The sequence below is a fragment of the Anas platyrhynchos genome, chromosome 11, assembly GCF_047663525.1.
Source record: "Anas platyrhynchos isolate ZD024472 breed Pekin duck chromosome 11, IASCAAS_PekinDuck_T2T, whole genome shotgun sequence".
Classification (NCBI taxonomy): Eukaryota; Metazoa; Chordata; class Aves; order Anseriformes; family Anatidae; genus Anas; species Anas platyrhynchos.
The window spans coordinates 13934418-13950151 of NC_092597.1; the positions used below are offsets into that span (position 1 = coordinate 13934418).

The 15734-nt window shown below is 48.3% G+C and overlaps 1 protein-coding gene across 10 annotated transcripts in view; it reads right to left on the bottom strand.

Annotated features, from left to right (window-relative positions):
* CSNK1G1 (casein kinase 1 gamma 1) overlaps nt 1-15734 on the bottom strand; it is a 105041-nt gene that overhangs the window by 3494 nt on the left and 85813 nt on the right. For 7 of the 10 annotated variants that reach the window (XM_027466537.3, XM_027466535.3, XM_072043385.1 and 4 more), the window contains 6 exons: nt 14193-14277; nt 12849-12997; nt 11178-11282; nt 7386-7493; nt 4936-5042; nt 2698-2721 (listed from right to left, as the gene is read on the bottom strand). In XM_027466537.3, the coding sequence (XP_027322338.1) occupies nt 2698-2721; nt 4936-5042; nt 7386-7493; nt 11178-11282; nt 12849-12997; nt 14193-14277 (578 nt within the window). The remainder of the gene's footprint in view (nt 1-2697; nt 2722-4935; nt 5043-7385; nt 7494-11177; nt 11283-12848; nt 12998-14192; nt 14278-15734) is intronic. The other 3 variants (XM_027466539.3, XM_072043389.1, XM_072043390.1) reach the window with 1 other exon arrangement.

Genomic DNA, 15734 nt, shown 5'->3' on the forward strand with positions numbered 1-15734 from the left:
GAGAGCCCCGAGGCAGGGCTGGCATCCTCTAGAGGCTCAGCTGGGGCAGGAACAAGAGGAGCCAAATGGGGAAGCAGTGAAACAAGGATCCAGATACTCCGCTCCCTCTTGGCCAGGGGGCCAGTGAGCCTTGGCTGCTCTGTGAGACACACGGGTTCAACACCGCCCACTAAAAAGACAAGTTCCAAAGAGATCTTGGATCGGGGACCAGGTTTCTTTGCTGAACCTTTCACAATAACCAGAGCTTCCACCTTTGTAAAGTGTTATTCAGTGCAGGCGTGCAGAACACCTGCTTCTTCCCTCCTCCAGCGCGAGGGAGATGCACAGTGCCCGGGGGTTAGGAGAAGCAAAGGATGGAGAGTGGAGGCTGAGGTGGTGAGAAAAACATTCAACGCAGCTGAACCTTGAGCAGTGGTGGTTTCACTTATGGGAGAATACTGAAAGCAGTTGCCCAGGTTTTCTAGTCCTGCTGGCTTCCTACCGAATGATTTGGCATTTAAGGCGTTTGTCTTCCTAACCTCGGTCTGCTGCCAGGAACCCTCTGCACAGAAGAAACGTGTTCATTCTGTGCACGTTTGTGCTCCTGAGCTATGTATCTTTCTCTTCCTGCAATTACAGCCATCTCCAGAGAAGCCCGGGTGAAGCTGAAAGCCCCCTTCGCCAGGCTGGTGCAAGGGACATGGCGCTGAGCAGCAAGAGCAGATGTGAGTATGCAGCAACCATTTTTTCCTGCGAGCATCTTTTACCAACAGCCAGACCGAAAGTGTTCAAAAACCCTGCAACAACATCTCCAAATTACTTTCAGCTGGGTCCATCACAGCTCTGAAAAGCCGGCACTAAGTTGCTGTCCCCTCGGCACTAGAGGAATAGATTCTCACCTTCACCCCAGAGTGTGCTTGCCCCCGGAAGCACGAGCCTTACCTCGGGGTGCACAAGCAGTGGTGCCCACCAGCACCACCACAGCACAGACCATCTGCTGGGGAGGCTGAAATCCCCGGCAACATTCAGAGCTCAAAGCCACAGCTGTAGGAGGGTGACCTCCCATCACACTCTCCTGCATGGACTGAGAGCCGGGGGCAGTTTAACATCCATGATTTGGCTTTAGGTTTCTTTTAGGCACCCCTCACAGGTCCAGCTTGGAGGTGAGCCGAGAATAAACGTGACAGAGTTGTCCTTCCAGGAACGCTGTCCCAGAGCGACCTGTCAGCTGTCATCACTCCATCACTACTCCCTGGTCTGATGCTTGCAGCGTGCTGCCTGAAGCTTTATGCTCCTGCACACTACTGGCACTGTCCCCCCCTGCTCCAGGACTGGGCATGTGTTTTATTGTCCCAGCCCACCTGCCACCCTCTCTAGTTGACCTGTCACAGTATTTCTCTCCCACAGCAACCACCTTCCTTCATGGTTTGTGCAATGGTCAGTAGGGGGGAGGACTGTTACGGGGAGAGGTGATGGAAATGCACGAGTTATGATCTGACATGCAGCTGGGAAGGGAAGAGGGCTGAGCAGCGCGTGTTTCCTTGGGCACTGTACGAAGGGAGCTGGCTGACTTTTGGCTGTTTTTCTTTGAGACTGTCTTTTTAGGCTGTTACTCAGCGGTCCAGGGAAGGGTTCAGGAAAGGAAGTCCTGGCAGTTCAGACAGGCAGAGGCAGAACACCAAAACAAAAGAATAAGGCAGGCCGACAGTTACAGAACGTGATCTCTGTGCATGCAGACAATGCCCAAGAGAACAGCCCCAGACTATGACATACAGAGAAGCCAGAGATGCCAGAGGTATCGGAGGCAATGCCTATGGAGAGCAGGGCAGAGGCAGGTCAGTCTCTCATCAAACAAGGACATTCCTCACCACACAGCGGCGTCACCACCTCACTCTGCAGCAATTCCCACCCACCAGCACCCCAGGGTGCTGCCTGGGCCTAAAATGCCTCCAGCTTCAGCTCAGCACCTTGTGTCCCCTCACCTCCACGGGCCTCTTTGAGGCTGGGATTACAGCTTGGAGAGCCTGATAAACTGCACCTATGCCTGAGCTGGGCTTGGACTGACGTTGACCCCAAACCCTCTGCGGACAGTTGACCTGAGCTCTCATCTGCAGGGCATTTCCCCCCCCCCCCCGAGCTGTCAGCCTGCTTGGGAAGCAGCCATCGCCCACCCACTGTCTCCAAGCAGTAGCTCCAGCTGGGTGTCTGTCACTAATGCCATGAATGATTGTAATTTCTTTACACCCTCTCTAACGATGCCCTGGACTGTGTTTTTGCAGGAACCTCTCCTAGGAAGTGGCTGCTCCCCTCCCCTCCATACCCAGAGCAAGGCTTTCCCTTCGTAACCGTCTGTGTGAGGAATTCCTGCAAGATGCCTGGCAAGCCTGGTCCCGACTCTGCCCAGCTCCATTAGACATCATCTGCACACGGACGTAACAGTTTGGGGGAGATGGGAAGCCAAATAGGAGAGGATTAAAATTTGTCTTTTGCATAGATCAATTCAAAGATCAGTCTGATTGCTCGGCCCAATGCGGCCTCTCAGACACAGCCCACACCCTCCCCAGGATTGCGTGTGGTTCTCAGCAGAGTCCTAAATCAAAACAGCCCTGGGTTGGCTTTGAGTTTGTGCCTTTTTATGGCTTGGTTGGTTGGATTTTGCCAACCCCAGTCTAGTCTGGTCCGCTCCCCCTTGCATGTGGACTGGAGAGAGGGACTCACCACAAGTTGAGCATTTTCAGGCAGCTACAGAGAGTGTAGAGAAAAAACACAGAAAGGAAGAAAGAGCAATTAGTTCACAGAGGTGGGATGAAAGCATGTCACTGCAGCCATGCAAACATGCAGTGCAGACTGGCAGACACACACCATGCCTGCCCACCGCCCGCCCCCAGCCCTCATACCACCTCTGCCCTTGCCACGGTGCCGCTGAGAATTGCCAAGTTTTGCAGGGTTTTGAGGCCTTGGGTAAACACTGCACGTTCTCCACGGAGGCACAGGCCCCGTGAGGTTCTTTTCAGCGGCTGAGATCAAAGAGGGCTTCTGGGCCACCAGAAGAGGAGACTGCTCTGTCCCCTGCAGCTCCAACCGCAGGAAGGCCAGAGCGTGGACGGCCGTGCATGACCATCAGTGAGATGGTTTCAGTGAACCCAAGGGCTGGGATTGGCAGCTCGTCCCCACAGTACCCCCAAGCAGCACTGCACAGCTCCTCTGCCTGCCGGGAGTGCCAGGGTCCTTCCCTTTCCAGCATTGCACCTCACCTCGAAACACAGAGCCCAATCTCCGTCTAGTTCTAACTCTTTTTGGCCCGCTTTATAGCAAAGCAGTTGTTTTGAGTCTAAAAATCCAAGGGGATTTATGATCACAGATGCAAGGAGAGATGAAGGCAGCCCTCCTCGTGGCAAGAGGAATGAAGCACTAGGGAATTCGCACACTAGGGAATTATGACAGGAGTCCCCCAAACCTGTTGGTGCAGAGCAGCCTGTGTTCTGCTGCACAGTAACCTGTTAAACCAATCCAAAACCAATTCTGAACCACCCAGGCAGGGCCTGGAAAGGGACAGAACAAATCACAAGACACAGCTTGGGCAACACAGCCCTTGCACTCTTCTTTTCATCCGTCTTGACGCTTCTCTGGTGGCGATTTGCCCCATCCTTCTCAGGAGCAGCCCCAAGCCCAGGAGGCCACAGTTCAGTCATCGTGACCACAACACGGCCTGTGACACTGAGCCTGCCTTCCCTGCAGGCCACGCTACCCAAATTTAAGAGGCACTTTTTTATTTTCCACTCTACAAGTTGCACCTCAAGACCTCCCCCTCCGCGCCACGCTTTAGGAGGAACCTGTACCAAACCCACGGCTCGCTCCTTTGGCTGGGAGGAGGAGAAAGAGTATTCATTGCTCGGACAGCTCGCTGCCAGGATCCCGCCAGGCCGGCAACCAGCAAGGAACAGCACACAGGAGTGCTTCCCGAGGGACAGAGGGACGGACAGCAAAAGACCTTCAGCACAACAGTGATAAGGTGGGAAAGCAGGCCTCGGCCTGACGGATTCCTAGGGACGGTTTCCATCAACACACCCTTTCTCACAGCTGCCAGCTTTCCTTCCTACGCTCCCACGAGTCATTCCTAACAAAAGTGTCCACAAAGGCTGAGACAAGCAGCACCAACACCATCAAGTCAGATGACAACAAGGCCTGCTTACCCCTCGTACTGGGAAGCTGGGATTACACCGTGACCCTGCTGTGGTCCTGCTCTAGCTTAGAGGTACCAAGAAGGTCTCGTGTTGAGGATCATGCAAAAGGTGATATTGATGGTGCCAGATGGAGGCCAAAATGGTCAAAGCAGCAACTTTGTACATCAGTTCTCACTCTTTGCCACAAGCTCTGGAGAGGTCTGCTCAGAGTGAGCACACAGTTCCCCATGAGCAGAAGGGCTGCTACTGTTTTCTCTCTCAGCTTCTGGAGAACTGGACCAAGAGAATTCAGAGAAAAAAAAAATCAAGTCCCTACAAGAATTACTTTAGGACCATTATGGATACCTGGCATCCACTTCTTGTGGATGGGAGCCAGAAATAAAGTGTTAACTTTCAGACCAACAATTCCTTCACTGAGCTGTGTTCAAGCTACTCCTACGCTCTCAGCATGAGCATACAGTGAGTTCTCCTTTTGGAACAGGGGATGCTCACCGGGATTCCTGAAATAATTCATATTACCTTGGTATTTCTGCTACTGTCTATTTTGCAACACATGCTCTGAGTAAGAGTTACGTTCTCCAGCCACGACAAGTGTAAAAAGAAGCAGCAGCAGCAGCACCGAAGGCACCATGCACAAAAGCAGCAATATGCAGGAAAAGGTCATGGGACACGAGCATCGAGTACTTCACCACGGGTAAATATCCCCACTCGTTTCACAGGAGGAGGATAAATGACCACACCAGTGGAAAGCCTGTTTGTAAAGCAAACGTACTTAGCTTCCTCCACCACTTCCACCTCTGCCTGCGCCGTTATGGGTGCATTGGAGTGTGCCCCCGTTGGGTCGTCCACGTTCAGCTCCCCGTTGGTCGAGCTAACCACCTGCAAGACAAACAAACACCCCGTTAAAGCCCCTGGACACAGCACGTGGCACGTGGCGTGTCTCCACTTGCCTCAACAAGGGATGCTGTAGGCATGGGAAGTCTGCAAAATTTCTGTTCCTGTCTCCCAGCACCCTCTTAGCAGGCTGTGGGATTCCTGGGATGCCTTGAAATCACGTGCTGTGCTTCCAGCAGCCATTTGGAGAGAATAATCTGGCTCATGAGAGCAGAACGCCAGGCAGGGGACTCTGTTCACTAGTACACACTAGTGAACAGACTAGTACACACTAGTGCCCAGCACAGGCCTGAACGTCTGTGGGAGGTTAAGCTACAATTTGGGGTCTTTTAAAGAAAAATTGGTGTGAAGACTGATCGACAGCCTCACACGCACACAGAAACTGCACTGTGCTGACTGCATTCTCCTGACACCTTTAGAGGGGAGTGACTCAGTCCTGTCAGCAGCCACTAGTGTGGGATAAACTCACTCCAGAGCCCCCAGATCTCACTCCTTACACTGCCAGATTCTGGAATTACCTCGTTGCCCAAAACCTATTTGTATGATCTCCTTCTGCTTCAGTTTGCATTATGGCTGACTTCAACATGCCCATTACGGGGATAACTATCCAGATCCCCAGCTGTCAGCAGCTGTTCCTCGGCCAGGAGAACACGTTATTTTCTGGACAATTCATGATTGCTCTATTGCAGGTGGAAGTGCCACTAAGCACCAGAGATGAAGGGAAAGAAGCCAGATCTATAAAGATGTCTCCTCACAATTAAGTGCATCTGCACATTTGTTTTGAATACTCAAGTCCTACTGGCAGTTGCTGTTTCTGCAGATCAAGTCCCATGCCCAGTCTCTGCACCAAGGGAAGTCAGGACCAAGCTCATTGGGTTTTCAGAGCTCTCCTCTCAAGAGAGCCCCTCAGCTTCTCTTCATGCCCCCTTCCCAGACCCACCACAGTGTAGGCCCACCCAAGCTCTCCTGGCCCTCACACTTCCCACACAACTTTGATAAACACGAGCAGTTAATTGTGCTATTCCCAGTGACCTTCCCACACTTTCTTCAGCTACTTCTCATTAAATTTCAATTTACAAAAGTCTCTGTTTTTCTTCCTCCTTTTTTTTAACGTGCTGCCACTCCATTCTGATGTGGCAAATTCAACCATTCCCTTAACAAAAACAGCCTCCTGAAACTCCTGACTTCCCAGGGGTTCAGCATTAGCTGGGGCATCTGTTGAGAAACAATTTGAGCATCCATCACGCTGCAGGCAGAGCAGCCATTCACAGCAGAAGACATCCCATTCTCGGCTGCAGATAAGCAGAATTTTAATGCTCACAGTAGCACACATGCTTGTAAGCTGCCCAGGCAGGCAACCCTCATGGTCAAATTCAGACTAGGGCTGCCTCATTGCTGTAGTTACTCTGGCAGGGCATTGTCTGTGGGGAGTTGAAGCTCATGCTGACGTTGCACAAGTAAACTGTTCCCCTTATGTAAAACAATGCCAATAAAGACACCCACTCCATAGTTCCTGAGGGCTGAATTCTCCCATTTACTGTCTGCTCTCATCCGAGATCAGAGCTATACATACATGGGTTCCTCCTTATCTATGAATTTCTCAGCCTTTGGCTTTTCCCAAGCATGTGGTCTCATACTGGCGTAACAGCAGTCTCAAGACATATTCAGGAAGAGTACACAACAAACCAGACAGTTGTAAGACACAGACACTGCTCCAGAAGTAAGTCCTCCCATCTCCTCAGCTCAGCCCTGTCCCACACCAGGCTCTACTTCCCCTTTCACCAGAGCCAATTTTCAAACTCACACTGGAGTTGTGTCTGGCACTGGAGCCAGCTCTTACAGGCAAACCTCTGCCAAGGAGTTCACCTCGCCAGCAATATTAGACAGCTCTTGTTTGCTTGAATGAGCCTTGCATCTTTTCTCCAGCATTTCCAGCCATCTTACTCTGGCAATATTGCAAGAATATTAGCCAGCCTGAGTGACAACCAGAGGCAGGCATATTTTCAGGATCACAAGCAGTCTTTTCAGGAATTTCTGAACTTAGCTGTAGTGCACCTTTAATGCTGTCACTGTCACCCATCCTCTGCTCCTCCACCTTCTACAGTGCCATCACCCAGCACTCACTGGTCCTAAACAGCTCGCAGAGGAAAGGCTTCATGGAAGCAGTAACAGCAGCTGTGTTGGACACCACAGCCTGCACCCCACAAAATGTGACCGCCATGAAACTGCCTTCCTGGCCCCAGTGCTGTAACTGCAATTCAAGGAGACTTCAGGGGATTTAACATAGATTTTCATAACAAGGCTGTGCAGATCACAGGGAGAAGGTACCTGTACTGATCCTCCATGCCGATCTGCAGCCAAATGAGATGTCAAGTACGAGGTATTCGTCTGCCGGCTTGGCTGGATCTCCCACTCTCCTCGGCGATCTGATGACGCCTGCTCACAAGTCCAGAAGCAGGAGAGAAACAGAAGAGAGGGCAACAGGTGAATGAGGTGAAAAAACGAAAGCGTGCTTGTTAGTGAGTTAGTAGTGCTTTGTTTTGTTTGTCTTTGCAAAAAGCAAGGCATTTGACATTCAGCTAGGCTAAAATTTCACTTTACCAAGTACACATCATTCCGTACTTTAGCTGTCTCTATCCACTGCAGCAGTGGATTTCTTCTTCTCTAGGTAATAAATGATGAGAAAGCTCAGATCTACTCAGCAAGTTATTTCTTTACACGGCTTCATTTCCATGTGTTTCAGCAGAGAAATAAACATGCTGACAATATGTTTGTCCATGTCAGGTCACGCACCAGAGAACTGGACATGGCAGCAAGTTTGGATACACAAGCTTGACCTCCCTAAAATACACATTTTTTAAACTCAAATTTGCAACTTTAAATGAAGCCACATTTTATTTCACCAAAAGCCAGTTCCACACATTAATTCACCTGTATGATGCAGAAGGAAACATCCACCACACCTCCTTTACTGGAGTGAGGGTTGCTGTTTTCTTGTTTTTCTGCAGAAAACTACAGCAGCAAGAAACTTTCACAATCAGTTTCTTTTTTCTCCTCAATAGACGCAAGGAAATTATTCAAATTGGATATGTTTTATTAGAAGAACCCTTGTGCACATGCATGTGAAGCTGCTTAGAGGTTGTGCAGCACTGATGATACACATCCGTCAGTCACCTAGCACCAGTGTACCGCAGTGCAGCTAAAGCCAGGTGGCCAGCTGAAGGAACACATCTGCTTCCCAAGACCAGGAAGCACAGAACGAACAGGCAGCTCTGTGTCAGGTCTCACGCCAACGGCAGAGGATGTAACAAGCATGAAGTTACTGATGGGACACATTTAAAAGGTGTCTCCTTGGACACCATATAAAAAGGTAAGCAAAGGTTTCAAAGCTGAAATACAAATTCAAAAGAAGAGAGGGCAGAGAAGCAGAGCCCCCACAGCGCACACGCACCTGGCAGAATGGATGCTGAACAGACATAATGGACCTGGCCAGCACAAACGAGATTTAATCCAGATAGAGGGCAGGAAACAAGAGGCTCAAGCGAATAAACACCAAGTTATCAGCAGTGAAGCTGAACTGGCTACTCAAAGAGAAATGCCCAGACTCTGCCTTTCCCCAGCACTGCTTTGTGTTACTCCCTGCAGTTGCGGAGCAGAAAATAAGTCTGCTTGCACTTCATACAGCATGAGCCACCATTTCCTTTGCGAGTGACCTCTGAGTCCCTCTCTGAGCTACTCATAGTGCAACTCCTCCATCCAAGCCGTCACCACATCCAGTTCACAGGCAGTATTTCCCTAGAGGTGGCTTTGTCCAGGCTTGTCCTCGTAAATCTTTTTAAATGTTTGCCCCACCAGCCTGAGATGCTGCTTACACTTTTTGTACTTGGTAGCACTGAAAGGAATTACTCCTTGAAATTCTTCTTTAGCTGCTGCAGGTCACAAGACTGAAGGACTGGAGAACTTAACTGCAGGTTTTAAGAGCTAGTAGAAGACAAATCTTGAGTGCTGCTTCCTACAAAGCACTATACCACCAAGCTGCTTGGTCAGCCCAGGTATCACCTATGTCAGCACGGGGAGGAGCACGCTTCTGCCTAGGAGCCCAGAAGCAGTTTCTAGGAAAGGCTTCAGAAACCACAAGAGCCAGAGTTTTGTCTTTTGGCTCTACACCCACGTATGTGGGTTCAAAACTGGTTTTGAAGTAGGGTTGAGCTGAGCAGCCCACAATGCAGCCCAAAGAATGGCACCGAAGAAGCGATGCCTGTGAATTGGAGAGCATCAAGTTCCTGTCGACACTCATCACCTTCCTACCAGCTACCAAATCGCGAGACATGACTGGCATCTAAAACAGACAGGGCAGGGCTCACCCATGTTTGATAGAGAGTAAATCTCTTCCTACGGGAAAAGGCTACACCAAGGAGACCACTCTCTTATCAGTGTCTTTTCTGGGAAACCAAATATTATAAAGGAGAATCTGCTGTTAGTATACTTGGAAATAAAAATAAAGCAGTCAGCTCTGGAGATCTAGGCAGTTATTTGACCCAAACCCATGTCTCCAATCCACTGCTCTAGAAATTTAGTTTTTCTCCTCCTTTTTACAGAAATAGTTTGCTCAACAGTTAAAAGGAATATCCCTTGGAAAAGAACTGTTTAAGTTTTGGCAAGGGGAAACTTATTTGCTGTGTATATCAGGAATGTAACATAATTCAGCATATCCTAAATAATGTCTAGGTGAAAACGATGACAGAAGGTGCCCACAATACAGAATCCAGATAATTTGAGAAACTCAGAAGAACAAGGGCCGAAGGTTGTCTGAATAGTATTTTAGGAATATGCCAGCTGTCTTTGTACTACACACTATAATTTGTGAACTAACATGCTTGAAAATGAAGCCAGGCGTCATTGTCTGTTAAAGGAAACAAGATGCCTCGTGTACACAACGTGAAGGTCTGTTGTCAAAGCGGACAACTAGAAACTGCCACCCAAAAAGGGGGTTAATGCATTAATCAGGCAATATATTAAAGCAGATTATTTTACTAGTGCTCTCATACCAGTCCACACTAATAAGCATGCATAAATCCAGTACTGCACACATGCTTCAAACAATCCAGCTTCCTACAAGCAACGCTTCTAACGAGGGATGTTCATCCTGATTGTAGCTGATGGCTTTAGATGGATTCTAGTCTATATTAAGTGCTCTATCACTCAGAGCCCAGCTGCATGGAGCAAGGAAAGCCGAGCCCAGACAGGTTATTTCATCTCACACTCAATTCTGTGCACACAAACCCCAGCTCGCATGAGCTGCGTGGGTGCAGAGACCACAGACGAGGAGCTAGAACAGCACACAGCAGTTAGAGGAGCAGAGCGAGCCCAGAACCACTCACTGGGAGGTAAGAGCACCAATAGCTCTAGCTAGGAGCCAGCAGTTGGAGATCTACTGAACTTCTGATCAGCTCTGTTAATATAGAAAATCCAGACTCTCAACAACACCAAGAAAATATTACGACAAGAAAGAAAAAAATGGGGAAATTCAGAAACTTGAAGTTCATCTGGACCATGATGCTAAGCATCCCCACAGGACCCTACGCTGGCAGTCCTTTTTGCTGCCTTTTTGCAGTACCCGTGCCACGAACAGGACACCCTGAGATGGATATGGTGCGTGTCCATGGGACATCTTATTACAGCCGCACAGTCCTTGGAAAGAGGGCAGCTGGGAGCAGGCTACCATAGCCACAACTGTTGGTCTGCTCCATAGTCCACGTGCTGTGAGTAAAAGCACCCAAAGGTGCTTCTTGGCCAGGCTGGTCAGGTAGTCTGACCACGCCAGACAGCTGAGATAAAGAGCTTACCCACAAACTATGACCCATTCCAAGTTGTACTCTGGCTCACGGTCCTGAGGAGTTCCGCTGGCCGATAGAGTATTTCAGCAATCTGCTGCTTTGACAAAGTCTTGCTCAGACCACAGTCTTCCTAAATTAAGTAAGAAATGCACTTGCCACAAACAAAGCAAGAATCAGTCCCATCAGCTTCTACTGGCACAGGGTTTCTGCTTCTCCAGACCAAGAAGAATTCAGAAAGATGCCAAACAACGCAGTCCTGCCAAAGCAGCGGTGAGTAACACACCTGATTGCGAAGGGCCTGCTGCGATGGTCGATCCCTATGGACGTGGCTGTCTCTTGTTACTGCAGACGTCCCAGAATCTACGTGAACCGATCCCACTGGAGTAGGCTGGAAAATAAAGCGTTTGTTAGGATGAAGCCAATGACTACAACACATCTCTCAGCATGTGTGTACAAACCTAACTTGTCCATCATGCAAGGACAATGCAGGAAAATATCAAAATGCTGCCCAAAAGTACTGACAGCAACCAAGGATAATGACAGTAAGGGCTATGAAATCCCTTTGATTTGGTGGCTTGCTGGATAACAGCACCAAACATCTTACAGAAAACTGAATCAAAAAGACATAGCTGCATATCTGTACCAGTGGCAGATCACTCCAAATGTGTCTCAAGTAAGATTATTGTGACTGCAAATATCCAGGCTTATTTTCCTCATCTCATTGTCTTGCTCCTTTTAAAAACCACACTTGCATAGAAACAGGACGTGTTAAAATTAAAGCTTCATCTGCTCTGTTCTCACCAAAGTCGTAATCCCTGCTCACAACATCCAATCTCCATAGCAACCACTGCAGTTGTCAGCAACAGCCAGCTTGTCTTACAGGGGGCTTTTTATCAATTGCCTTTGTAATTAAACAAAAAATGAGGAGAAAAATCACGGAATGATTTCACGGAATGATTTCTTATTAAAATGAACCAGTTTGGGCACGGTAAACACTGGTAACGCTAAATATAGCTGGGACTGGAAATCACTGGCAACGGCACCAAGTTTAGCGCTGGAGGCATTTGATCTGGCACCAGTGACAATTAATTTACGGGCGCCTTTGCCATTGGCGGCGCACAGTGACTGTCTATCAGCAAGAAGGCTATCAGCAGCACGCCACAAAATACAAGCGACAGGCTGCACCACGGACACAAATCAGACAGGCAGCCAGCGGAAGAGCTTTAGACACTTTTATCAGATTTCCCCGTGACACATCTTTTGGCCAAGGTCTTCCTGAATACAAATGGCTTTTGACAATAGAAGAGGTGGATCAGGATCACAGTTGTGTTCCACCTGGTGTCACAAAGCTGCTAAATGGAGCGTGGATACTCCCACGTTTCCTTGCCATGTGCTTTATTTAGAGCTGGCCCAGCCTCTGGAATGGGGTAAGCCCCAGGATCTTTTGAGATCAGAATGGGTTTGCTGTTTACTGTTTTCTGAGCATTTGTTAGAGCCCTGCCCAGATCTGTACTCCCCTATACCCAAGCGTTAGGGAGGTCTTCCATCATTCAGTGCTGAGGTAGCAAGTATGCTCTCCTGCTGTAAGATGGATGTCTTTAGATATTGATTACAAAGGTCTCCAATCCTGTGCTAGACCCAAGCAAATTAAGTCCAGTCCTGTTCACGGCCTCAAGTGCGAAAATCAGGTTTGAAAAACCCACACCAGGGTAAACCCAAAGAGGTGGGAAGGGGCCTTCTGCCCATTAGGGAAATGTAGGGCACCACAAGAACCTCCAAACACAACATCAGGGCTTCTCACTGTGTTCAGCCTGTGCTAGCTAGACAAAAGATGTGAATGATTTGATCCTGAACTCGCTGGCACTAATTGGGATTATTCGGACAAACCAAGAGCCAGGTGGCTGGGAAGCAGCACCTGGAAGGCAAGGCCCTGCATTTTGCAGGACTGACTTACAATTGGCCTGCCGACCCAGTCATAGGCGTAGTCAAAGGTGTAGCCTTTCTTTTCAAACAGCTCTGTGAAGATGGTTCGTAAATAATCATAGTCTGGTCTCTCAAAAAAGTCTAATCGCCGAACATAACGGAGGTACGTGGCCATCTCCTCTGTTAAAAAAGGGGAAAACAGAAGCAGTGTTAGTTGTGCTCACACATGAGCTCCATCACTTGCAAGCCTCTCAGCAGAGGCTACACGTGCATGCTGGAAATGTGCTTCACCATTAACTCCAGCAAGGCCTTGCCATGGCACTAGGCAAGGCAGTGCTCGAAGTTGGACCCATGACCAAATCCCCAGAGCTGAGAATTGTCCAGGCTCCACCAAATTCAGGTGAGCCCCATAGACTGATAGAAGCTGAGGATATCCAGCAGGTCTTTACCCAGTCTTTTATTGCTCGATGAATCTCACTCAGCTCTCTAGAGCCCTCCTGCCCTGCCCAAAGTCTAATAATAGTCCGTTTTTATTCTGAATCTTCTCAGTGAGTGGCTATAAACCAAGGGCTGTGTTGCAGCATTGAGCATCAGGCTGTGAGAGGATTGTCTGGGCTACCAGTTCTAACCCTGGCCTTCCTTTAAAAAGCACTGTTTTTTGCAGTGGTCTGCAATGCAAATCAATTCAAATGCTCCTCAGACAAAGCTGGAAGTCCCACACTTGCTCCAGGGAGCTGCTGCTCTACCTTGAATCCGAGTGTCACAACAAGTTGTATTCTATACCTTTGTACAAAACAAACACTAAAACACACTGTACAATAAACGACAACTCAGTGAGCCTGCCAACAGCATGCTCACACATACGCCTGCTCGCACAGACATAAAATAGCCACAGCGATTTCATCTGAATGCTCAGCAACCAGCTGGGGAAGGAAAGCAGGAGATGCTGGTGTGCACCCTGGAGCACCCCTGAGCACCAGCAGCAACGAGGCTCTGTCTGCCCAGATAACACCCCATCTCCTAAGCTGGCCACCTAAAATTTTAGCAGCTGTAAATCCTTTCATTTGGAAAAGGATTAACTCAGTAGATCGAACACAGTCACTTGAGAGAAGGACAGTAATGAGGTCCTCTTGGGGAAGCAAACCAAAAAAAAAAGAAGCAACATGAGGCATTGTCTGGCTTCCTCAATGAGAAGAGCTACACTCATTACAAGCCACAGTCACAAGCTCACAGGATGTGCTAATTTCTAGCAGCAGCTCCAGTTGTTTGCCTGCTTGAGGGACGATGATGTAACAGATGCACACCACCAGAATACTTTATTTAACAAGGTATGGCCACCTCCAGCTGCACTGCAGGGATCCCATCAGGGCTTTACCTGGAAAGTTCTCACAGAGAACTTCAACCGGAGTGTTTCTCTTTGTGTCCCCAATCTTCTGATACCTCTCTTTTAAGGTGTCAGCCTGTAGCGCACAAAGACAAAACAGTTGTGGAGAAAGAGTTCAACCATGTGATAAACGACATGCTGTATGGGAAGAAAAACAAAGTATTTAATATCGAGCCTCCTGGTATCAGACACTGTTACTTGTAGCTGAACTGCATCCTAGACTACACTACCAGGAATACCGTAATTCTCCCTGTACATTTTCCATCAGCAAAGAATATCCAGTGATGCTTTCAAAATAGCTTCAGTGCTTCGAAGAGAGTACATTGGTTAGTTTCTCACAGGGCTGATTTCTTACCAACCCAGTCCTGAAGACTGTACAGGGAAGCTTTCATGGGACAAGAAAACAAAGCTGCGTGTACTTTGATAGCACATCAGGATCCTGACACTCCAGCAAAGAACAGACTGAGGCTTAGAGCCATCTGCAATCACAACAGCTTCATAAGCAACTGTAAAAGTAGGTAAATTGTGACGATTTTGACACGTTGAGTTTTTACTGAGCCACCACAAAGTCAAATCAGTTTATATCAGTCACAATTCTCCCAAATCCCATGCTACTTCCACACCACCTGTCCTTTCACCCCCCAAAGTGCCTATCACTTAGCATTGATTAAACAGCTGGCTGTCAAGAAGAATGAAACAACCTTCAGTTATGGTTTCCCCACCTGAATCCCTCCTGAAGCAGAGCACTACTCCAGCTGGCACCCAAAAAACATGTTTTATTGCCTCCATTTCAAAATATGCCTGTTAGACCTGCCAGCCACATAATTAGCATTGTAAGATGTCCTCTCAGGACTTTAGAATTGATGGCAGAGACCAAAAGATTAAGCAGAAGAAACTGAGAAGAGTGAAGACACCGTATTCTAGATCAAGCTGAAGAGTGTGGGTGTGCTCTGGAGCTAAAGAAATGCAGGACTCTAAGAAGCAGTCTCAGCACTAATCTGAAGAAATTTTGCAGAGCCTTGTCTAAACCTGGAATTATTTTTGAGTAATTTTCTGGATCAATTTAAAGCAGATAATTTCAACTGAACCAGAAACAAAACACATTATTAGAGTAACAAACTCAGAGTTACCACAGGAGGCGCACCTAATATCAGAGAGATTCTGATTCCTTTCAGAAGCATTTTCATGCTTGAAGAACCCTCTTGTGCTTTTCTGAATTGTCTCTGACATTTGTGCACATGTCTGACAAAGCGAAGCTGAGGCTAACTCTGGATAGCTGGTGACAGAGCAGCTTAGCAGCTTCAATCATGCCACTGACCATAGCAGCACTCTGCAGAGAAGCCTGCGAGCCCAAAGGCTTATCTGCTTTTTCAAACCCTATTAACAGGCCTAACAGGAGTCACTGTCTTCACTAATAAACCCTCTCCTAACCTGATCACATTCAGTCCCTTCCCTCACTCCAATTCCAAAGGTGAATGCAGCAGCTTCATCACCAGGAAGGTGACAGAATGATGCAACTACCAACACCCCACA